The 25,923-nt window shown below is 35.2% G+C and overlaps 1 protein-coding gene across 1 annotated transcript in view; it reads right to left on the reverse strand.

Annotated features, from left to right (window-relative positions):
* Nucleotides 1-242: 242 nt before the first annotated feature.
* Nucleotides 243-25,923, reverse strand: part of OTOGL (otogelin like) — a gene marked incomplete at both ends in the record, with an annotated part of 90,268 nt that continues 64,587 nt past the window's right edge. Inside the window, 23 exons of the mRNA XM_079547603.1 lie at nt 243-443; nt 2,098-2,177; nt 4,687-4,758; nt 6,516-6,561; nt 9,281-9,400; nt 10,192-10,296; nt 10,605-10,783; nt 11,681-11,744; nt 12,701-12,741; nt 12,824-12,928; nt 14,175-14,276; nt 14,727-14,834; nt 15,144-15,248; nt 16,114-16,326; nt 16,791-16,976; nt 17,296-17,437; nt 19,186-19,400; nt 20,577-20,766; nt 21,425-21,517; nt 21,634-21,657; nt 21,959-22,101; nt 23,018-23,195; nt 24,366-25,267. Of these exons, the coding sequence (XP_079403729.1) occupies nt 243-443; nt 2,098-2,177; nt 4,687-4,758; nt 6,516-6,561; nt 9,281-9,400; nt 10,192-10,296; nt 10,605-10,783; nt 11,681-11,744; nt 12,701-12,741; nt 12,824-12,928; nt 14,175-14,276; nt 14,727-14,834; nt 15,144-15,248; nt 16,114-16,326; nt 16,791-16,976; nt 17,296-17,437; nt 19,186-19,400; nt 20,577-20,766; nt 21,425-21,517; nt 21,634-21,657; nt 21,959-22,101; nt 23,018-23,195; nt 24,366-25,267 (3,614 nt within the window). The remainder of the gene's footprint in view (nt 444-2,097; nt 2,178-4,686; nt 4,759-6,515; nt 6,562-9,280; nt 9,401-10,191; nt 10,297-10,604; nt 10,784-11,680; nt 11,745-12,700; nt 12,742-12,823; nt 12,929-14,174; nt 14,277-14,726; nt 14,835-15,143; nt 15,249-16,113; nt 16,327-16,790; nt 16,977-17,295; nt 17,438-19,185; nt 19,401-20,576; nt 20,767-21,424; nt 21,518-21,633; nt 21,658-21,958; nt 22,102-23,017; nt 23,196-24,365; nt 25,268-25,923) is intronic.

The raw sequence follows: 25,923 nt of genomic DNA on the forward strand, positions 1-25,923 counted from the left end.
ACACCTAAATTACACCTTGTAAAAAAGGTTTTATATGTTTATTTTTATACATGCTGATACTTAAAAATGAAATTTGAAAAACAACGTAATCTCTACTTAATTTCAGAAAAGTTACATTATAAAGCATCATTGATATCGTATTCTTTTTGTAGAGTACTACATCCATCCAAGGTCAGAAAATACGCTCTGCTGAAAGGAAAGTCATTTCAGTTCTTCAGACAAAATCATGTTCACAGTAATGTTCAGTTCCATTGGCATGAACAGTCTACAGGCTCTTGAATGACATACATAATTTCAGTGCCGTTTCCTGAGCAGTGTAGAGGCACAGTCAGATTGCGCGTTCCAAGTTCTCGACAACATTTACAGAATCTTAAATGACTATCAATATTGACATTGAAAATTGTTGCAGATGGGCATTTTCCATCACAAGAAGCCACATTTATCTACGAATAAATAAAGAATTGGAATTAGACATCTTAGGATTTGTTTCAGGATGTAACATTCCAAACTTCTTTCTGATTAAGATCGATTTTTACATTTGAAAAGAACTCTGATCTTAAAAGTTAACTTTTAAAATTCATTCAAATGGAGATACATTTTTTAAGTACAGTTTATGTGAAATCATCTGGTTTTCATTATTTAATCATGCACTCTTTCTTAGCTTGGAGCAAGCTCAACTTTGTGCTGTGGATAACAAAACTGAATCCTTACTTTACTGATGAATAACATCAAAACATTGTAGCTAAATTAACGTTCATTTCATGTTCACTGCTGAAAAGTTATATTCTTCTAAGGAAAACAAAGGATAATCTGTCACTCTCTTTTAAGGTTCAAGAGGAAAAGTGTAATAGTGCAAAAGCATTTTCCTTTTGTACTCATAGTGCTTGCAACTAAGGGTGCAACATAAGTTGTGTCATCACTGTAACAAATATATCCAGAAAGTAGATGTAACAATCCAGCAAGGGAAGAAGTTGGCTATAAAATTATTTGTGCACTACACTAAAGCAGGCACAAGCTTTCTCTCATACAACATTATGTGAAGTCTCCCTAGCCAATACTGTAGCAGAAATTGGTAGATTGGCAGTTTTCATTAGAACTTCAACAAATGTTGATATGCTAGGAAATCAGAAGTGATTATACTAGACCTAGGTTTTTTTTGTGATATTGTTTTAATTTAATTTCTTATGCAAATGAAGCCTATGAAATGTACTCTCTGATGCACTCTCTTCAAGCAGCACTTCAACAGAAGGGCCATATCCAAAGAACTTAGGTCAACAGGTTAGTCTTATAGCTTTCATCAAACTTGAGAGCAGAAAAATAACTTCTTTAGATCTTGTCCTAGTCATTAACAATCTCTCTCATTATACTCCCTCAATATTTACTGTTCTAAAACTAAATAAATACAGCACACACTTTTATTACTGTAGTGAAGCCTTATCTATGTTTTCCTTCTACCAGGCTGGAAATCAACCTGTCCAGCTTTCAATCTGTGACTGTGTTGCCTCTTCTATTAAGACTATTAAGGTTTTTCAGTAAAATCTCATTGCAGGCCTTTCAGAAGTCCCAAGACATTGTGTCAACTGCTTCTCTTTTAAGTGTTACATTCTTATCAGACCAGTCCTGGGTTTTATAGACAGAAATAAATCAAAGTTGAAGAATAAGATGCCTTAAATTGATAACAAAGTAAAGGGAACTGTGAGTTTATGATACGGAGACATGCAATGTGGAGGAGATGACACCCAGAGAGTAAAGTTCTTTAAGGGGGAGTGTAGCCCATTTACCATCACATTGTAATAGGACACATTTCTACTACTCTTTTAGAATGGGATGTTATTTCATGGGGAAGAGTTTAGTGTACTTGTGCAAATACTCTGTGTACTTTTCATTTGAAGCTAGGTAGGAGGGCTCACTCTTCCAGCCACAGGAACAGCTGATTTAATTCCTTTTACAAGTAGAATAACATTCATCAGGTCAAAGGCCAGCTTTTGAGAAGACAGCAACATTTTTTGTTGCATGTAGATAGCTATGACCTACTTCTTGATACTTGACTTGATCATGGCGTAGGACCAGCATGAAAAATGTTTTTTTTATTCTTACCGGGCTTTGACTTATACAGTCATTTTTCCTTATAGTTGTCCTGATTGTCATTTTCTGGCAAATCCTTTCTTCCTTTTTGCCTGATAAAATATGGAAAAAGATGCACGTTGAACTGATTTGCATTTGTACCAATTTTTTTATAATAAAAGCATGAAAATATTCAAATAATTTTAATGATGATGCACTATTTTTATTTATGTACATACTGATACTACTACTTCCTTATGTAATTAAAAAATATATATATATCCTCATATGTTAATAAAAAATTCCTGTGGGGAATTATCAATTTATAGCTGGCACATGAAGTATCAACTGGTGCATTAAGCTATACAGATTTTATAAATATGAAAACAGTAATAAGATTTAAAATTGCCCATATAGCAAGCATTATAGTAATTAGGAGAAAGATGCATAAATTTTGAATAATATTAGAATTAACGCTGTTTTTAATGGGAATACTGAAATTATGATTTTGATACTACACTTCCTTGAACTTGACATTTGAGAAGATAAAGCTGTGAATGAGATTACCGCTTTGATGCTAATTTGAATGCTTAAAATTTAAACAGAATAATAAAATTCAATATTCTTTGGAGAAATAGATCCTTGAAGAAAGCTTTGAAAGTGAGAGATGAAAATACTTGCTACATGTTACATGCTTTTACTACCCAGGACTGAATTATGTAGCATTTATAGGATATAGGTTTATGAAAATACTACATTTTCAGTACATCCTGGGAGATACTGATAGGAGATCTTTTCTGTTGTTTGAAAAACGAAGCTGTACAGTGCAAATCCATATTTAAAATAATAATAATATATTAAATAATAATAATAGTGTATTAAAATATAATAATATAATACTGAAATAAATATAAAGTCTTCCATGCTGCAGTCCCTACCAGACTATTTAGTATTGATATCTATGTAGTAGAAATTGTTTTGATCTCAAATTCCAGTAACCATCAAAATCATCTATATTCTGGGCATCCAGCCTACAGAAGAATAACCACTGTTCAATAGGGCCTCTCCACTATCAGCACATGCCTGCGTGGTCAGTTGAACAAATAAAGGACAACTTTTCTCTCCTCCAGAATCCTTTTGTGCATTTTTATAAGATTAGTTGAGCTCTGAGTAACCAAGATATTCAACCAGATTTTAATCTGAACATTGCAGGATCAAACTGGATTCTCCTCTGAAACTAGAAGATGACGACACCTGTATTATTTTGATTCTCTTTCCTCAGCAGCACTTGACAAAAAAAAATTCCCATTATTCCTTTCCATTGGAAAGCATTTGCCAGCATAAATGTGCGTAGATGATAAGATCCTTGTATTTCTACAAGTCATAGAGAGGTAAATCTGGAACATCTCTCCTACAGAGAAAGGCTGAGGGAGCTTTTTCAGCTTGCGGAAAAGAAGGCTCTGGGGAGACCTTTATGTGGTTCTCTTGTACTGGAAAGAGAGCTTGTAAGCAGGATTGGGAATGACTTTACATGATCTAATAATGATAGGACAAGGGGAAATGGTTTTAAGCAAAAAGAAGGGAGATTTAGATTAGACATTAGGAAGAAATTTTTTCTCAGAGGGTGGTGAGGTGCTGGCAGAGGCTGCCCAGAGAAGCTTTGGATGCCCCATCCTTGGAGGCATTCGAGGCCAGGCTGGATGAGGCTCTAGGCAGCCTAAGCCGGTGGCTGGCAACCCTCCTCACAGCAGGGGCTTGGAACTAGATGGGCTTTCAGGTCCCTTCCAACACAAGCCATTCTGTGGTTCTATGATTCAACATTTTATGACATTTCAGCATATAAGGTACCAGTCTAATGAAAACTTCCCTGCTGCTAAACTTTTCACTCTTCAACTGTCAAAAAGATCTGCACTCAGTTCAGGTGTGCTTGCTTTCTTTGCTCCTTATGTGAGTGAGGGATCCTACTCCACTTACTGCAACTTTTCTATCAATTGAAGGAAAGAAATACTATCATAATGCAACAGTTCTCTAATCACTAAGAATTCCATTTTGAGGAGTATTTATTAACACATGATCATACTTAGGATTGCATGGTTTTTTTCCCCCAACATTTTCATTACTTTGAAAACATTTTATTTGTGACAAGTACAGCATAAATCCATATCTGCAAGGATAAAATCAGACAGGAATGGGCACTTTTGCTATATTTAAAGGCAAGAATAGTTTAGACATTAACTTCAGAGACACGAGATCAGAAAATCTCATGGTAACATTACTTAGGATGACAATATTTTTATCAGTAACATCATTTCTTGTTATAGCTACCCTGTACAGTAAGTTTACGTATTAAAATCATTTTAAGAAATGAACAGGAGGAAGAACCACCCACAGCATATACTGTAAATCAATGAACCTAATCCTGACAGGTGCTGAGCAGTGAACCCTGACCAAGCTTTAGAAAATACTGATCTGAAAGGCAAGCAGGATATCAGCATCTCTCAGTATCAGGCCCAATGCCATTAAATGCATGGTTGCATTTAGTGGTGATGACAGATATATGATATAAACAAGCAGTGCTTACTAAATTACTAAATTAAGAAAATACATTATTAAAAATAATACCTGGTTCACAATTAATACTACCCGTAGGCACTACTGGACTAATGGCAAAGGGTAATAGACCCAATCCAGAACCTGGCAGAACCATTAGGAATATAAGTTTCTCATGGAAAAAAAAAACATGTTGATATAAATGACATTTCATTAATTCTTACACTGCCAACTGCAATTTTTCTTTTAGCAAAAGGTGATGAGCTTTCCTGATAGTCCTCCAAATTTAGGAACTGTGTAGCTGCTTCAAGTCTCACTAAAGATAGCCTAAACTTCATTACTCTCCTGATAAACATAAAACTGAATACCTCCTTGTAAACCAAACTTTTGCAACTCTCTATGGCAAGGTAAGAATTAAATATATGCAGTCACTTTGCATGCATCGAATCAAGCTCTTCCAGAAAGACTATTTGCTCCCATTAAAACCCCAAGGCGTTGCAAGCTCTATTTATACATACTCTTTTTATCCAGTTCACCACTGGGCACATGCTTTTAGTTAAAACAACAACAACAACAACAAAAAATAGCATATAATTGTATAAATTATATCTTTTTTTAGCAGCCATTTGAGCAAGAATTTCTGAAGTATAACATTTAGCACAATTCTGGTCTGTTAATTTTCTCTATTGATTGTAATTACAAAAAAAAAAAAAGCATTCTGTTTATTAAAAGTGCTTTAATTTTCAATGTTTTGCATATGGTAGATTATAACAATACTTCAAGATCTGTTTCAAGGCTTTGCAAAGCATAGAAACTAGACCATTGATCAATTCTATTTCAGATAAAAATGAATATTAAGTCTTCCTATTCAATATTATTAACTAAAGATTTACTTTAAAAAAAATCCCAAAGACTAATTATTCTGAATGTTCTAATTCTGATGTTAAGCACAGAAAGGTCAAAAGAGGGAGAAAGTAATTTCTCTGGCATTCAACAAGTTCTTGCACTACATAGTTAATTTCATATTCCATAAGAATTCATATTCATATTCATATTAACTTCGTATTACAGAGTTTTCTTTTTAAGTACAGATAATTAGAGAACTTGATCAGAAAACTTTTCTGAGTCAAAACTGAAGAGATAATCAGAGTTCACTTGCAGCTTGCTTTTAAACTTGCATAGGTTATGACAACATTATGCAAACTTGCATTACAGTTCATTAAGAATGTTTTAAGGTGACACACTCAGAGAAAGTGAATACATTTCCAGATATCAAAAAGTCAATTTTGTATCTAGGGATTTTTCTAGGGAACTAGGGATTTATCTAGGGATGTGTCTAGGGAACTTTCAAATTATTCAACTCCCAAAAACTTTTCCTCATTTGGGATTTCAATATATATTCTACAGTGGAAAGAAAACATTTCCAATTAAAAATATTTTATTTCAGTATTCAGTTTTATAGTATTCTGATCTGAGAAAATATACTGTGATAAAACAGAATGAATTTGTATTTTTGGACAGTGATAATCAAATTAAGAATTTATTTCAGGGAAGAAAATCCTTATCTTTTATGATGCAAATTATATTGGCAATATTTCACAGTCTACTGAGCAATAAAGGTAATCTTTTCAGTATTTTAATTGATGTAATTTTTCATTTTCCAAAGATTATATTTGGAGAAATTGGTTATACTCCAGAACAATAATGTTAAAAACCACAAAGACAGCAGCCAAACAAAGCAAGAACTTTTAATAAGAGTTGTTAAGTAACTATAATAATTTTATTTGATTTGTGGGGGGAACAGCATGCTTTTCCCTTATCTTTGCCTCAGCGAGGAGTTAAAAAACACAGCCCTCCAAACCAAAGCTACATTAGCACTTATTGCAGCCTTCATCACTTACAGGTCTTGCAGCAGCCATCATTGTACGTCTGCACAATTCCTCCATTCTAGGAAAATAAAAGGAGAATATATCAAAAAAGACTGTGCTCAATGCAACAGTGCATAGTACCTCAAGAGATGCCATGTTTTAAAGATGTCCGACAAGTACAAAATGATACAATCTAAATTAAGACAATCACACAGACACTCATCACATGAAGGTTTGGTTCACAGATTCTTCAGTTTTTAACACTGGAAATGAACTTGTCACTACTAATCTTACCTGATCCGATCTCCTTCAAATAAATCATTTAGTTTCTACACACAGCTTTTTATATCATCTACTATCATCTATTTCTCCACCACTGAGATTTAGTCAGAAAGTTAATGAAAATCATTCTTGTAACTTTGTGTATGACAGTAAAGGATTTACACCACTCATACACCAAGCAGAGAGTGAATTCCTAATAAAGAGCTATTTAGAACATTATATGTATATACATGGGTATTTATACGCACATATATATATACATATATATACACATAAATACAGACTTCTGAAACAGAAGGTGAATTGCAGAATTTCACATCTGTATGAAATGGTATGAAATGTGAAATGGTGAAAATGCTAAATTATTTTTCTTAAATACAATACAATAATATTCTTTTTTCTTTTTTTTTCCAGAGTTGTTTGTTAGATATTAAAAGTGTAAGCAAGTGAAGAAGATATCCTTTTGACTCAGGAAACTTCCAACCTGTCAGCCTTACCCCTGCACTGTGGAAGAAAATGGAACAGATTCTCCTGGAATCTATACTGAGACGCATGAAAGAGAGGGAGGTGATAAGAGACAACCAAGTGCAAGTCTTGCCTGACCATTCTGGTGGCCTTCTGTGCTAGTGAACAAGTGAATAGATAGTGAGGACTTCATAAGACCTTTGACATGGTCTCCATAATGTCCTTCTCTCCAAATTGGAAATGAATGGACTTGATGGGTGGACTGTTTGATGGATGAGGAACTGGTTGTGAGAGTGTGCTCACAGAGTGGTGGTCAGTGGCTGAATGTCCACATGGAGATCAGTAATGAGAGGAGTCTCTAGTGTGTCTGTACTAGGACTAATGCTCTTTAATATCTCCATCAATTGCATCAACAGTGAGATCAAGTGCACCTTCAACAAGTTTGTAGATGACACCAAGCTGCATGGTGCGGTCAGCATGCCCAAGGGATGGGATGCCATTTGGAGAGACCTAGACCAACTTGAACAGTGAGACCAGGTGAACTTCATGAGGTTCAACAAAAGCTAGTGCAAGGTCTTATATCAGAGTTGCTGCAACCCCCATTATCTGTATAAGCTGAAAGGATGGAGCACAGGCCTGCCAGAGACTTGAGGATACTGGGGGATGGCAAGCTGGACATGAGCCAGCAGTGTTGCCCTCGCAGTCCAGAAAGCCAACTGTATACTGGGCTGCATCAAAAGTAGCGTGGTCAGCAGGTTGAGGGAGGTGATCCTGACCCTCTACTCTGTGTTGGTGAGACCTCACTTAAAGTACTGTGTCCAGATATGGAGTCTTCAGTACAGGATAGATATGGACCTGTTTGAGTGTGTTCAGAGGAGGGCCATAAACTGATTCAAGGGGTGGAACATCTCCCCTATGAAGACAGGCAGAGAGCTGAGGCTGTTCAGCCAGAAGAAAAAGCCCCAGAAATATGATAGTAGCCCTTCAGTATATAAAAGGGGGCTATAAGAAAGAGGAGGACAGAGGTTTTAGCAGGGTCTGCTGAGACAGAACAAGGGAGTATTGTTTCAAATCAGAAGAGGGGAGATTTAGATTGGATATAAGGAAGAAGGTTTTTACAATAAGGGTAGTGAAGCACTGGAACAGGTTGCCCAGAGAGGTAGTAGATGCCTCATCCTTGGAGACATTTAAGGTCAGGTGGATGGGGCTGTGAGTAATTTGATCTGGCTGTATGCGTCCCTGTTCACTGCAGTGCAGTTGGACTAGATGACCTTTAAATGTCCCTTCCAACTCAAACGATTGGTATTTACCCTCTCTACATGTTTGTTCATTGGTTTTTGTTTGTTTGTTTGTTTATATAGTTTGTATACAGCATGTCACAATTGTAAGAATTAGAATTGTGAGAAGTATTACAAAGTTAGAGAAGTAATAAAACAGAAGTAAAAGTTTTTGAAATGAATTTGTAATGTACACAAAATATCCACATTCTTCAAACCAGCTTATATGGGCGTGCCAAATTTTCATTTTTAGATATATGGTATAGGTATAGGTATCCTTTCAAGTATGATAAGCATTTTTTTTAATATTATACAATGTTTTAACGTAAGGGATAATTAAGTTTATATACATAGTCAGCCTTCTAATCCTTGCATTTAAGGAATTTTTAATGCGGTTCACATTTATAAGATTTCCAAACTGGTTCATCTGATTTATTTAATATATATGTACATCTTGTCAAAATATTATTCTGAAGTAAAGTAGTACATAGTGATTAGCACTTAATACAGCAATATCTCAAGTACAAATCCAATTCAACAGTATTTTTAAATGCAGTCAATACTGAAGCCTGAAAATAGTTTTTGCACTCTCAGATACTGTTAGCCAAAATGCAAGCAGAAAACTAGAAAACAAGACTAAAAATTTATCACTTACATCTTCTTACTTACCACTTTTTTTAAGTTTAAAGAAAATACATGAAGTATGTGTGCTCTTTCAAGTGTGTCCATACTGACAGATGAGTTATTGTTACTCACCTCAGCCAAAGTACAAACCTTTGTGCACTCAGTGTCATTGAAAGGGGGGCAGACCACACCAGAGCCCACTATCATAGCCCCCAGCACAGTCTTTGCACATGTGTAGTTTGTGCAGTTGTATGTCCAGGTGCTGCCTTCCTAAATGCATAATACAAAACCATTGTCAGCAAAGACAACACAGTTCATCTGTATCTCAACTCAAGTGTCTGTAAAAGTGATGCCTATGTGCTGCAGGTATGTGCTGGAGTGTAAGGTTTGTTGAAATCTGTCCACACTAGTTGAGGGAAAGCCATCCTGTAACTGCAGCAATGGCTCCTATATGGAGATACTAAGTGTACTAGAGTGGATCTGCATCAGAAAAAGGGCTTACGCTTTATTTTGCCCTCAAATCTCTAAAATCAATGACAAGGATGAAGCAAGGTATGGCAACACCTAAATTTCACTGTATGTGGTTGCTGGAGTGCACCATCAGGATCCTGAATCCCAGCGATTCAGTTTGAACACTTGCTTGTAAAAATCACAGCAGGGAGAAGAGAGGCTATGGGAAGAGAGGAACACAGGAGTCCTGATGTGGATCCAGAAGCACAAAAGTATTCTCAGGTCAGCTAAATCACAGCATATGACTTAGAGCTACAATTAGATCTCTGTTTTGCACTTATCTGGCCTTAAGTAAATGCTGACATTCACCCATCTTTGTGGAAGATAATTACAACCAATAAAGTGAAACATGGTATTCATCTACTGTGAAATGGCAAGTCTAAAAATAAATACACCTTTTCCCTATTACGTAATTTACCACAGACAGCTGCTAGTTGCATAAGCAACACTAAGGAAGTTTGAAGCAAGACTCACATAAGGAAGTGACTGTCAGATTCCTGTGTTTATCGTATTATTATAATTATTTTCTGTCCCTCTCCAGAGGTATTTACCTCATACACAATTTGTGTGCCATTCTCAGTAAGAACAGAACAGGACACATTTTGACAGGTACCACAGCAAGTATGGTGACTGGAAGAAGGAATATACAACTGATGCTGAAAGAAAAGGAAAACCAAAAAAGAAAAAAAAAGAGGTTGCTTTAAATATACACATATATATATGTTTACATATATATATAAAATATGAAAATTCATTGAATTCTGAAAATAACTACACCTAAATGAACAATGTATGGATGGATATATTTATGTTCACTGCTAAAAAACACTTAAAAGATGCTGTTAAGTTTTTTTAGCTCTTGCTGAGCAAACTGGACTAGCAAAAATGTGCTTTTTGATTTTCATCTTAATTGTGAAGTTTTATTTATTTAACTGCATAATTCCTCTGTTTTAAGAATACTTACTGCTTCACATTGCTGGGAACAGTTCACTGTTGTAAAATGCATGGCATTGTATCCTGTGTTGTGATCTTTTTCTCGTAAACACTGCACAGTGTAACAAAGGTCTCCATCCAAGTACTGAATCACTGATTGTCCAGGATTCAGTACAGTTACCTCTTGGAAGATGCACACATCATCCTTCTCTAACACCAAAAAGAAAAAAAATACAAAGTAACAGAAAAAAAAAAAAGAAAAAAAAACAAAGAAAAAAAAAAGAAAAAAAAAACAAAGTAACAGAAAAGCTGCAAGAACAGAAGTAAGGAATTGTTCTACATGCTGCAAAAACCTTTCAAGTTTTAGACTTGATCTGTGTGTGGTGTAAATTACCAAACAAGAAAAGAACGTGAGGGTGTAATTCAGCTCAAGGAAATGCTAAAAAAATGCATATCTGCCTAAAATTGATAATGTTTCTTCTATGGAAGTTAAAAAAAACAAAACAAAAAAAAGGTTGCTTTTATTTTTTACAGTTACGATATTTAAAATCAGACCACTTACATTACATGAGTTATTCTGCAATATTTTTCTGTCTTTCTGTCTGTTAAGATAGTATTCCTACAATTAATTGTGAGACATTATTACATTCAAGCCATTATGTAAATCTGTGCTTTGTTCCTAGAGGCAGTTTAGTCTGAGCTACAGCTGGCATTGAGGAATGCCTCACACACTTTTGAGCACTGTGTGGGTGAAATCCCCTCCACACAAGGTGGCTGAGTTATGGAAAGGAGCAATTTTAAAATTGGGCACATGCCCTCATGCTGGCTTATTGAGATCAGCAGCACACATGGATGAATGGATTCATAAATATATAGATTGATTGATAGATAAATAGCATGGACACTGTAAATAGCTTCCTATGCCTCACACTGTAAGCCACAAAACTGATGAGTTAGTAGAGAAATCGTAATTCAAAAATGAGAGTATAATTATTTATCTATGTAGATTGTTTACATTTGAGGTGATAATGGCTCTATTTTGGTTTTCTTTGCATGCCTTTTTTAGTTTAATCTAAAACCAAGCAGATATGAATAATAAAAAGTTACCACAAATGTAGTGAGTGCATCCACAAGCACTGGAAATACTACTATCTATTTTTTGAACTTCTCCCTGAGTATAAAAAGATAAAAAAAGTTTGAAAAGATACACACAGATAAATGTAAAGCCAAGAACAGAGATTTTCTCCAAAAAAATTAAACTGTGGTCTTCATCGCTTCTGCCTCTTCTTCCATAAAAGAGAAAAACTGCAGTGACCTCAAGAAAAAATAGCCCATTTCAAATTACTCAATGTATTTATCTTTTTAAACAGGAGCAGAGGACATCATTTGCTCTGTTTAACCAGCAGAATGGCTAAACAGCAGTTTTTTTTCTGAGATACAAATTTATTTCAATAATAAGCATATCAGGAAAGGAATGCCTGCTCTAAACTTTCTTCCAAAAGAGAGGTAAAACTGTTAAAATCTGTAGCTCATATATATATGTTACATTATGCAATCTTCACATAAAGGGAAGTATAAACTACTAGCATTTGATAGGGACACTGTCCCTTGTCACTACAGTAACAGTAGGAGTTTGAACATTGATTTGTAATTATTTTCTAGATCACAGTCCCAGTTGTGAGAGTCTACAAAGAACAAAATATTTATGACTTCTCATACCTGCTACATTCAATAATGCTAAATCATTCTAACTGAAAGTATAAATGATTAACAAATAACGCATTTGTCCAAATTCACATTTGATCAAAAAGTTCATCCCTTATTAATTATTAAAAACACTTATGAATTGTTGAAGTGGGGAAAATTCCAGCATATTGGTTTGAGTCGACATTGGGCTGAATAGCATTACAGTTACTCTTCTTCTTTTGTCATCCTAAAACACACAGATTGAAATTTCCACAAGGAACATCAAACAATACTGTGCAGAAACCTGGAGTTTCATGCCATTTCATTCATGCCTGAGCTGGGGGCTGGTGGGCCCCGTTACAACTAATTTAACAAAGAATGGAAAAGGAGGAGTTAGAACACAGCTCACCATTCAAAATACATTTAAAGGACAGCTCTTACCAATTTGCAAGTCATCGTAGTAGCATGTTCACAACTACATTCTGAGAACAAGAAAAGCATGTTAGTCAATTAGCTAATTGCTGGTTTTTATTAACAGCAGTGACTAAAGAATGAAGTAATTACCACAGTGCCATTCTGGACAACACTTCCCAGGTATTTTTTCCTTCACAAGTGTCATGTCATCTGTGCAATTCATAGGAGGCTCAGGACAAAAATTTTCATCACAAACTAAATAGGGAGGAAAAACAGATATCAGAATGTACTTAAATTTCATCTGAACTTTCCAGCTTATATTTCTTCTAATAAACCATTGCAAAAATAAGGACATTTTTTAGATCTATTTTTTTGCTTGTGTGTCTTAAGTATCTCAGTCATATTTGGAACTGAAACATAATCAAAGATTTTCAAAAATGTCTCCAGTTGCCTTAGAGAAGTTTTAAATTCAGAGAAACCATTATGGAGCAACCATTTAATACTCTTTCTTTGAAGTGACTTGGGCTAATAACAAGCACCAAAGACAAAGTCACACCTTTTATAAAAACAGAATTATTTTTTTTCTCTAAGCTTTGCTGCAAACTTAAACTAAATTTCTGTCATGTAATGGGGAACAGCTTTCCCCCTAGAATGACTTTAATAACTGCACATGCCTGCAACATTGAAGAGATTTATGAAGACTCTGAAAGAAGTCTACATAGTAAGATCTATATTTCTAGCTGTGAGAAATCGGAAAGACAGTGGCAAAAGCCTTTGCATACTTTCACCATTGTGGAAGTACTAGAGAAGGAAAGGACCAGAAGGTGAAACCACCTGAAGTAAAAATCAGCAAGCTCCAAACCTACTGGAAGAATCCAAATAAATTGAAATAACCCAGAGACCGTACTAGGACAAGAGTTAATTCAGGAACACCCACTGATCTAAATTAAGCAGTTACTGACATTACTTAAGAACACATAGTAGTCTTTGTGTTTGATAAGGCTAGCAAAATGGCTACATTACACTGCAAATATTTTTCTTGGTCTGCTTACTGTTTGAATACTAATCAGATCAGTAGTATTTGAAACTCATGGCCCAGTCCTTCACCTGAAAATCAGCAGTCCAAACACTAATGAAGAGGACAACAGAGGTTTAACACATTTTATTGCAGATGTTTTTAGTATATGGATACTTATGAACAGTTGTATATTTATACACTAAGGATGGGATTCAGACCAGATTAATATATCAGTATCTAGATCTCCATGAAAGTAGCCATGTACTGCTTGGTGAGGTACATAAGCTCTACTGACTGTGCTGACTAGACTACCACTGAATGTACCAACAACTTTAAATCCACCTCAAAAGTAGACACCCTAATTTCGAGTATTTAGTCTCTAGACAAAGTCCACCCTAAATGCTGCACCAAAGAGATGTTCACACACACTCCCTGTTTTTTTTACTAAATTTGGTAACAGACTGTATTAATGTTTACACTCACCACAATAGTAATGAGGACAACAGTAACGTATGGTATGAAGGTCTACGGTGAGAATTTCCCCTTCATTACACAAGGGAACAGGCTCAATACAGGATTCACAAACTAAATTAAAAATAAACAGTTATTTACAAATTTTAGGAAGTTAGCACACACAAGTTTTCTTTAATATTACAAGTCATGCTTATGTGGGTAACAGATCTTTTATGGACTGACATTCAAAACTACAAATATAACAGTTGTGCATGCTCTTAGGTGTCAGAACTTACACTAATAGTCAGTTTAGTGTTAAAGAACCACCGAGACTCAGCTGCAATGCGTGATATATCACTGACTGCATAGATCTTATAATTCAATTGTGAAGAACAGTGTGTTAACAATATTATTTTGCAGAGCAAATATGAAGTTAAAAGTAATGTTGGAAATCTCAGAACACAAGAGTAATTCATGCTCAAGACAGCCTGGCTTGTGTAAACTCCTAGTAGCATCAATTCCTGGTTTCAGTTACTGTATTTAGAAATACAGATTGTACTTAACTACTCCTTAGTTACCTACCACAGAGATAAGAGAAACAGCAGGGATCTTCCAGTTTTGCTTCAACAATAAATTGGTCTTCTCTGCAGTCCAGCTGAGAAGAATTGAAACAAACGGAAGGATCACATTCTGTAATAGATGAAATGTATGTTAAGAAGAGTCACAGAAACAATGCTAAAAAGATAAATAAAATGTATTCCTACCTTTAGTAAAAAAAAAAAAAAAATAGTCAAAGAAAAAGTCAGACTGTAAACCAGAAGTAACACAAAACACAAATAAATAAGTATTGAAGAATTTGAAAAAGATATACCATATCCCAGTGTTATTTAGTGTCCCATTCTGCTGAAAATTGGACCAACTTGTAAAATGAAGTTTCTTACAACAGACATTACAAGATTGGAAAGTGTTGAACAAAGTGTTTATTCGGGTTTCCCTTACCGCATCGGTACTGTGGACAGCAGGACAGGGGGCTGTAGTCTACAATCAGTTTTTCACTGCTTTTGCATGTTGGAATAATAGCATCACACAATGACATGTTACATTCTGCAGAACAACAAAAAAAAAAAAACAAAAACAAACTGTTTTCATGTATTTGAAACCTACAGCAACCAAGTCAGCTTACAGCACATCACCATGTAGGCCTCCCACTTCAACCCAGGGCTGTACAGCTCCATTCATGTGGTACTCTGCAAGAAAAGTTAAATCCCTCCCAGAGGGATACCTGTATTTACTTGTCCTGCTTCCTGCATATGAAAATGTTTCCTGAACAAATCAACAATACAGTGTCAGTTACAGGTAGCTGAGGCACCAAAGTACCAGATCAGCTGGAACATTTGTTCTCTTTTCCCCTGAAGATGTTTTAACAAGTAAATATCTTCTGCTTAACATTTTAGCAGCAATAAGCATATTCCTTTTGCTGAGAACTAACTTGAATATTAGTAGTCAGTGATCACCTCACAGAGTGCTACTTTCTGGGACACAGAGGAATGCAAAGTTAGAGGGCACTTCACTTAGCAAGGCACTCGTAAGAATGCATGTGATTCCGTGATTCTGTAATGTAATGTACCATGTTCTGGTACACTACCAGATAGCTCTGGTAACTGCCCTAACTACCAAGCTACTTCTGTCATTGAGTGTTTCTCAGTTTCTTTTGAAATCCTTCAGAAGAGCTTAAAAATTCATTTTAAACAGAAATCTTGTTTCATTAGTAGACTTGAAATAACTAAGTTTTGATTTCACTGAGTTAGTTCTTAAAAGAAAAGTGATAGTGTTGATCCAACCAGCCACAATTACCTAAATAACACTTCTCAGAAATGTCACCTTGAATCCCGTCAAAAAAAGAAACCTTTGCTGACAAGTACCCAGTGTTTAATTAACACTTCTGTAACTGAAAATACATGTGACATACCACAAACTTTTTTTGGACAGCAATCCCCTACTTCCATGACAAGGACAATCACTTCTCCTTCTCTTTCACAAGCCAGTGGTGGATCCTCATTGCATTCAGGTTCTACAGCAACAATACTTCCATTTTCTAAGCAGCTGTATATGCAGCAGCCTCTCGTGGACCCATTCCAGATCTCCCCAGCAGAGCGGGGTTGTCCTCTGTTATCTGTACACGCTGAGAGAAAAATGTTGCATCCCTTTGACAAGTGGAGAGTTAAGACTGCAAGCAGCAACGAATATGTTTGTTATCTAGGTGACCTTACTGCTTAAAAGAGGAGCACTTCAGAGCATTATGATGAATCAAGAAAGGATGATGATATTAAACAAATGCTTTTTTATGGGTGAAAACAGTCAACAAATGCAGGGAAAAGAAGCTGCCCCTGCTACTTCTCCTGAGTACTCCAGGAAAGAAAGCCTGGGAGCAATGGAAGAATGACCATTATTTTTCTCCTGCAGAATTAAATTAGGTGAAAGAATAGACTCAAGCTGTAGCTTGAGATAAAAGCTAGGCTCTGTAGAATAGAGCTATACTGGATTCACACCTTCTGAAATCTGACTTAGAATTTAAACATTGTTAACGTTGATCTGTAGTTAATATTAGCAGATATTTGCAAACCCCCTCTGTCCTAGTGCACTTACTACATTTTTCTTCTGGAATACAGAAGTCCGAGTCTGTTCTATGTAGAACAGTGCCACTTCTACACACACAGTCTTCCCTTAAATAAGAACACGTAGAATCTTCATACGACCACTTATTCAAGCATGTCTTGGCTTCACAGGGTTTCACACAAGGCTGGTATTCCTTGCCCTCAGGACAATTCAGTGCTGCAAGTTGTAAAAAGAGGAAACTGAGTATTCACTCTCACAAAATTTCATTGGATAAACAAGTAGTAGGAACAAGAAAGTGTATCATAGAAAGCATGCATTTCTATATTTAGTGACACTTTAGTTAAGCTACTCATTCAATCAAGATTATAATTCTAGTGATAAATCTCAAGACTTGTACCATGCCTTACTAATACTGTGATAGAATGAGACAGTACTTCTAAGAACAGCAAAAAGAAATGCATTTTTCTTAACCCATCACTGAACACTGCAGCAGTATAAAGTCACATTAGGATATGGAACATTGCTGTCAGCTTACGACAGTAATCGGGTGTCCTCCATTTAATGCAGATATTGTGCTTGTTGCATAAAGCTACATATGCAGAAAGTGCATCACACTCATAATTCCAAAAATAAGTACTGTTGATCCACATCTTCTCACAAAATTCCTGTGGTGAAACCTACGAACACGTTTTAACTGAGAATTAACAAGTAGAAGAGCTTTCTGTAATTAAAATTAATCATTAATTACAAGAAATAATACAGCTACAGGAAAATAAAATCAAAATTAATGCCTAGAGTAAATATATAATGTTTTCTTCCAGAACATTCATTCCGCAGAACTTAATCTGCCAGAATTTATTATTATCCTCAATGTGTATGAAAGAAAATCAACTTCCTAATGGATGAACCAACCTGGCAATTTCTATGCTATGTCAGATTTTGTTATAGACCAGGCAAATATATAATTTCATTGTACCTGAGGCTGTGAGAGTTCTCCTGGACACGTAAATGAAGTATGATTTCTGACTATTCAGATTAAATTATTTCATAATTAGATACGTTCAAACAATTATGAAAAGCATGCTGCTAGCACTGGTACTATCCTATTTTCTTGATTCCAAACTTCTTACCACTATTCTTTCCCTCCATCATTCCCTCCCATTTTGTTTCTGTGGCAGATAGCTCTAAAATCTCTTTAACCCATTTCTCTGGGAAGAATGGTCTATATTATTTCTAATGGGGAAAAACGAAGAGTGAGTTTGGGAGTTTTAAGGAAGGGGTTCAGCTGCTTGCAATACCTGTAGTACCATTTGTCTGGGATGAAAATCACAAAGAGTACTGCAAAGCAAAATCGGGCTGGAAAAAGAATAGTTAGAAATTATTCTGAATTAAGTGGGAAAAGTGGGAAAGTCAATCCTGAGGGAGATGGGATTTCTCATTTCACATTGCAGATGTGTTGCACTGGCTACCTCTAGTGGTAGCCTGCGTGCAAGACCTACAACCCCTTTTGAAAGAACAGTTTCCAAAAATATATAAATTATTATGGTTTCTGTAAGAAAAGCTTCAAAACTGTCAACATAATAGCAACTACATCAGAAGTGGAAATGTAATTAGTACAATCAGTCTCAGACTGCATGAGTTGCTGTTATATACAGAAAAAGAGTGAGGCTTCCATTTCTAGTGACTGTTGTCAAGCTTTTCCTAAAAATATCTCTTCAGGAACACACCTGCGTTGAGATCATGACCTGTTGTCACTCCTGTGAGCTCTGCCTACTCAGTGATTTAAGAAACAGCATAATAGCACAGAGATCCACATAAATGTCTGTTTCATTTTAAATAACAAAAACTTAAGTAAGATGATAAAGGGCCTGGAGCGTTTCCCATATGAGAAAGGGCTGAGTAACCTGGGTCTGTTCAGCATGGGGAAAAGAAGACTGATGTTTATAAACATCTATAGGGAAGTGGGAGGCAAATGGATGAGGCCAGGCTCTTTTCAGTGATGTGTAGTGATAGGACAAGGAGCAGTGGCCTAAAACTTGAACACAAGAAGTTTCATACAAACATGCAGAAATTCTTTACAGTAAGGGTGATGGAGCACTGGAACAGGCTGCACAGAATGGTTGTGAAGTCTTCTGTGCAGATTTCATGACCCATGTGGGCACCTACCTGTATGACCTATTGTAGGGTACCTGCTTTAATAGAGGGGTTGGACTCAGTGATCTCTTGAGGTCCCTTCCAATCCCTGTGATTATGTTATTCTGTGTTTATTTACAATGGACAGCATGACAAAAATATTTATTAAAGCCATCCATCCTTTTGTGAACTCTTGAAAATAAGCATAACATTAAAAAAATCTGCATCACTCTCACTCTTTTCTTAATTACACAACTTATTTAATTTGCACCTGGAATTTCTTTGTACTCACTTTATTGTGACAATGGATGAAGAAACTTCTGTTTAACAGTTCCATACAATATGTGCAGTTATCTTCAGTACAGTTTCTTACTGGCTTCCTAGTTGTTACATCAAGAGATTTCTCAATTTCCCAGCTCTTAATGAACACTTCAATTTCCTCCATATTTGTAATTATGGTTCTGTTTTGCATTTTCAGATCATCAGTAGGATCTCCATTACACACCCCTGAAGAGAGAGCATCATGTTCAAAGCAAAAACAGAGAGAACCAACAGAACATGGCATATTACTTCCTTTGAGAAAGAAATGTGCATTTGATAAGGTAAGAATAACATTGCATGAAGTTCATGTGTGAGACTTAGCATCTGATTTGTAAGTCCAAGCAGCTACATGTCCACAGTAGTTCCAATTGTATACTTGTGATTTTATTATCATCTTAGTAAAATGAGCAAACTGTGCAATACAAGTAATTATACTTTTCCCAACAATGAACTAACTTTTAAGAAAAACTGTTACCAAAAGGTGCTGTTGAAGGTGAAAAATTTACTGACATGGCACCAGATTCTGTTACTATTCTACTGAACAGCAGCCAGCTGCATAGAAGTTAGTGCAGGTGGCTTTCAAAATAAGTGCACGTTGCTGACTTCATTCAGTCTAAACTGGACATTCTAAATGCAAGAAATAGTGAAAATGAAATGAACCCTTTGAAGACCAAATTACTTTTTAAATTGAAAATGTTTTTCCTAATCTATTTATTAATGCAAGAGTAGGGAAAAAAAAAAAAAAAAAAAAAAAAGCACCCCTAAATGCCTGGCATCCACTCTCTACCTGAATGCATTACAGATTGTATTCAGTTAATTCATCAGTGGAAATAGAAACCTCCAATAAATATATAAGAAGTGAATAACATCAATCTTTTTAATCTTCACAATAGTGTATCACATCCCAGGGATCAGCCAGCATTTTTGTAGCTTTTTTCTACTTTGCTTCTACACTGCTAAACATAGCCCAGTCCTTGCCTTCATGCTTCCTGATACCCTCCAGGGTCCACAGAAGGCTAGCCTGTGGTGACAAGCCCTGTTATTCTCCTAGATGGCAAGGAGAAGCACAGAAGATGGTACCTGCATGGTAAATATTTGACAGTATTCTTAACAGTACTGTTTCTTTTTGCTACCTCAGTGCCTAGAATTTGAAAAATAGTTTATTAGGAAGGATTGCTTTCACACAGAATTATCATTTTACTCTTGTTAATTAACAGAATTTCAAAAGCCCATCTCAAATAGAATTGTTAGCATAATCACTAGAAGTCACAAAAGCCATAGGGATAAAATCACAAAAAATGAATATAGAAAAGAGATGTAAATGCTGAATATGAAAACAATTAATTGTCACCACAGTCTCACCACAAAGTCCTTCTGTCATTATTGATGTGTTAGAGTGCAATCCATACTGTATATCTATGATGCCCGTAATGTGAGCCCACTTGATGCTAATACCAGCTGGAGTATTAACGACATACATTGCACCAGTATCCTGAATACTCAGTCCTTCTTTCGAAAATGGTAAGGATGGGATTACAGAATCCACCACTACCTAAAATAAACCAAATATAGACTTTAGGGATAAAAACAGATTACAAAGATTTATTTTATATGATGTCTTTACATCAAATAGCAAAAGAGATTTTATAGCCTCTGCCATATGCTGTGTCAGTAATTGCTGTGCTTAAATCACAGTGCTTCTTGTCAGTGACACTGTAACTGCAGATGAAATAGGCATAAGAAGAAAATAATGATATGGAAATCTTTTCAAACTAAGCAGTATCCAGTACTTATCCCATATCATTTGGTTAAAATAATTAAAAAAAAATCTACGCTCAGTAATTCAAAGTTATCTATTCTAATCTGTTATTGTCCAGCATAAATGACAGCTTAAATATCTATTACATCTTGAAAAGCTTCTGTTCTGTTTGATGTTATCTGGAAATACATTATCAATTATGAATGCTTTCGTAGCTTTTAAAAAATCTTTAATATCTTGAAACACTTTGAAATGTCATATAAGTGGCAGGCAAGTAAATCTGAGTGTCAGAAACTTTTTCTTTTCCCCTAGCATATCACAAATCACTGGCAATATGAACTGCAGAAGAGATCCTATCACTCTAAGTCTGACCTACAGCATTCTACAATAGAATAGCACTACAGTTACCTCTTTAGTGTATACATGCTATATATTGGTGACAGAAACTTACTTTTCTTTCTAAACGATTGATAAGTAGTTTGGATGTATGTGTTGTTACATTTAATTTCTTAAAACAGAGCCCTGACGTGCTTGCAGGAGGAACCTTGAAAGAAAAGCAATGAACAAGTTTTGTTACAATTTTTGAGGAGGAAGGGAATTATTTCCATAGGTGTAATATTAACACAGTTTATAATTACTAGAAGGAAAAAAAGCACTTACTATTTTTCTTATTGAATTTGCACTCTGGAAAACATTGAAAAGTAGATTAGAAATGCAACAGTAACTTCCAGAATTCTTATTTGGCAAAAACAAATTGACTGTTTTCTTTGTGTTTAAACGTTTTTCTACAACTAGTTTCCTAATTAAACTAGTATAAAACTAATTAAACTCAATATGTTTCCTATAAATCATAAAAAGTAATACACACAATGAATCTTTTAATGAACTGTTTTTAGAAACCAATGCATTTTTTATCAACTGTTAGATCCCTAACACAATAATTCCAGATACTACTACAATTACCATGGAAATGCAAGTTTCTTACCTGATTAGCAGGACATTTTTCAATGTGAGCAACAATAGTTTCTCCTGGTAGCTTGACTAAAATGTAGGAAGCCATGTTACAGAGGGCTATGCTGTTTCCATCAAACGTAATAACACTCAGTTCAGACAGAACAGAACACTGACCTAAAAAAGAGCTGTCATTTAATGAGGTTACATAATATTAGGCATTTCTAAAAACAATCACTTTGACAAATACTTTCATACTTTCATATGAAGTGCTTTCATATAAGATACTTTCATATATGTGTCTAGATGGCATTGTTCTGCAGACAGCATACTGAGCCACAAGGAGAAGCATCTTATGTTACTCCATGTGAAACAGCTTAAACAAGTGCTTTGTTCTTGGGAAAGTTTAAATTGGTGAAAAATTAAACTTATGTCAATGTTTCACAGGTAAGGATAATGAATTTCTACATTGTCAGATTAAATGACAGTGTATTAATTAATTTAATAACAATGTAATTAAATTAATTAAATATAGAAAATATTTGACGTGCAAGAGATGAACCCATTCTATCTCCAGATGAATATCAAAAATTATTATAAAGGTTTCAGAAATGCTGCAAAGTTTTTAATACTACTTTTCTTTTAACTGCTGGTACTCCAGGCAGAAAGTCTGCTCCCAATCTCTATAGTTTCTAAAGGTCAGTAAGAACTCCTTCTGGAGCAGAGTGAAATCTGGAGGTTCTTTCATAAAAGGCTAGTATTTAATTTGTATTCTTCTCCAAAATGTTGACATACAAATATTTTCTAATGATAAATATTCTGAAGATTTTCAGCTGAAAATGTTTATATTCATGTTGCAGTTCTAATTTCAGTGTTTTTGTTTAAAACAAAGTTGAATCCTGAATGTTAATTCAAAGACACCAAAGCATTTACTATATTTCGTTGTGTTTTGCTGATGAGACCCAAGTAATCTCCTTTAAATTAATTTCTATACTCAACCTCATCTTTCCACTGTAATAGTCTCTCAGTATATCACCTAAAATTTATATATTAAGGCTCTATGTTGTAAGTATTTATAAATAAAATTACTTACAAGGACATTCCCATTCTGGGCAACAACTATCATTATTAACTTGAACTGGCATTCCTCGAAAACCGCAGTCTGGCTTCTGCACATCCTTAAGGCAGTTCTTTGAAAGGTTGTATAACATCCAGCCCGTATGAACACATACATACTGGCTACATTTGTCGACAGGTTCAAGGTATCTTGGCTTTCATATAGGGAAAAAACAACCAGAATCAACTTTACACTCACTGTACTTACAAAGTATAAACAATTCTTCACTAGTTCATGCTCTGCTCTGAGACAGAATCAAAACATCTATGTGGCCCTTTATATGTACTTGTCATCAGGTCTGGTAGCTGGACTAAAATACTCCTTATCATGCAACTTTAAATAAAGTACACACCAATGCATGCTTTTGTTCCATGAAACACATTCCTAGCAAGCTAACCATAGTCTCTAGATCTCTCCAAGTTAACCTGGTTCTAAGTTTAAAATAATGAGAGATCGTTAAATCAATACTTCGCCTTCCTACTGTTAGAAAGTAAAAGATCTCTAAATAACCAGAACACTGGGAAAAAAAGTAGCTCTTTCTCTGAGAAATTGAATACATACATACAAAAATATGGCTATAAAATAAATTGCATAAAATAAATAGAAATCTGAAGATAATTCAGACAGATGAAAAACTCAGGCTGACATGCCAAGAAGTTTTTGATAGTGCAGAAACATCCTACAATTTAGATTTAGAGTGTCTATACTGTACAGACTTAATCATCTTGCAGCTGTGGATTTTTTAATCTGTTATTTTGGAAATGATTGCTTATTTTTGATTGTTGCAGATGACAAGAATACACATTAATTCACACACAACCTTTCTGTTCTGTCTAGCAGTGGTGGAATATTCTATATAAAGCTTTCTGCATTGAGGGTCTGTGTTATGTTCAGTAATAACTCAAAGCATTTTAAGAAATACAGAAGCACACATTCCCATCAGTTTAAACCCCATTGCTAAGAGAGAGAGAGGAAAAAAAAAAAAAAAAAAAGCAGAAACACCAACATTCTATGGTTTCTGCCTTTTTCATATCTCAGAAATATATTTTATACTGTATAGAATCGCACATAGCTTTAAAATCAATTATTTTTCAGAGCAATGCATCTAAGTTACAGAATAGACCAGGGTGATATAAAAGCAGGGATGCTACAGGCCTCCAACAATAATTCATTTTATTAAATTGAAAAATAAAAAGAAAAATAGGAGATATTTAAAACCTCTGGTATAATATGCATGACATAATAAATCAGACTGAAAAGGAATATGTATTATGTATTATATATACATATATTAACATTGGGGGGCAAGTAAAAGTGATCATACCACACAGTCAGAAGACGAAGACATCAGTGTATGCATCACTGTGCTGAACAACGTTTTGTCAGCTATAGTTGTCACTGTGTCTCTGCTTGCCAGAGAAGTTTGTGTTTCCACAGGGGAAGAAGAAGACAGAACCATTTCATCACTAGAATGAGATAAATCTATTAAAGTTCTATCCTGCAGTTCTGTGTGTTCTGTTAAATTGAAATAAGGTTTAATGGTAGTCTGTGTTAGGATTTTGAACCAATCTGATGTCTTGGCATCCGGAACTTCCGAGAGATTTTTTGCTGAAGTTATCCTTACACTTGAAAAAGGTGAACTCCGACTTACAGCAACTGTCAAATAAGGTAGGAAAGATTTCTCAGTTGTGGTTGACTTTGCCTTGGTTACATTTCTTTGTATATACGAAGTCTGGCTGCTTTCTAAAATACCTACGGTTCTTTCAAATGAGGTTACATATTTAAATTCTGAAGTTGCAAATGAGGTACTTTTTGTCTTTGATAATGGGCTTGCGGTACTCAATTTCATGACTGTTTTTTCTGGAGTTTCTTTACTGGTCTGTGAAGCTTGAGGTGGAGCAAATGTAAGTAAAGATTTGTATGACTCATACATAGGTGTTTCTATGGTAGTAGGAAATGAAGCTGAAGCCATATGAAACTTTGAATCAGCTAAATCATCTGTGGTCTTTGCAGTAATCCTGGGGTCTACAGTAGTGTCAGAAGCAACTAATACACTGGCTGAAGAACTAGGTGGTATTTTTGCAAAAATATAAGGTGTTCTTAAGGATGTAGCATTCACTGTTGTATTCACTATCATTGATGTAGTGGATTGAGTGCCGATTCCAGCTGATATGACTGATACTGTTCCATCTTCTGCTGAAGAACTTACTGAAGAACTCTGTTTTCCTAGAGAAATAGTAGATATGAGCGGTCTTAGGAGGAGGTGAAGACATACTCTACTGGCTTTCTAAAGAGGCCTCTAGAGTTTTAGGCATTAGTAGAGAGGGTGGTATAATGATGCGTTTAGTGATGCTGAAAGGCTTGTAGAAGAGCCTATGTTTAAAATGAATGTCGAAAAATCTGCAGAAATTCAAAGTCTGCAGCTGTACTTACTGATCTTGCTTGTGTATCTAGAGATGAAACTGGTGCTTGGGAAGAAATTATATTTTGTGATAACAGAGGTGTTTAACTGAATATGGAAATCAGTGAGTAAACTATAGTACATGAAGTCACAGAATATAGTAGTAATGATAGCAAGACTTTTCAAAAAGATGATAGCATTGTAAAAGAAGGATCTTTAGGAATGAAAGTGCTTGCTGTCAGTGTGACAAGGTAATTTTCAGTTCTGTGTGCTGTCCCTTGTTCTGCTTTTTAATTCTATAATAATATAATATAATAATATAATAACGTAGTATTCAGAGGTGGTACCAGTGTCCTAGGAAGGAAGATTAGAGCTAGCAGACTTCTTTGGCTTTTTAGAAGTGAATGACAGTGAAAAGGAATCAGTTTGCATTATGTATCTTTATTTTCTATTGAGCTTGAGCTTGCTACAAACATATCAT

The sequence above is a fragment of the Tetrao urogallus genome (genome assembly GCF_951394365.1).
Source record: "Tetrao urogallus genome assembly, chromosome: 1".
Classification (NCBI taxonomy): domain Eukaryota; kingdom Metazoa; phylum Chordata; class Aves; order Galliformes; family Phasianidae; genus Tetrao; species Tetrao urogallus.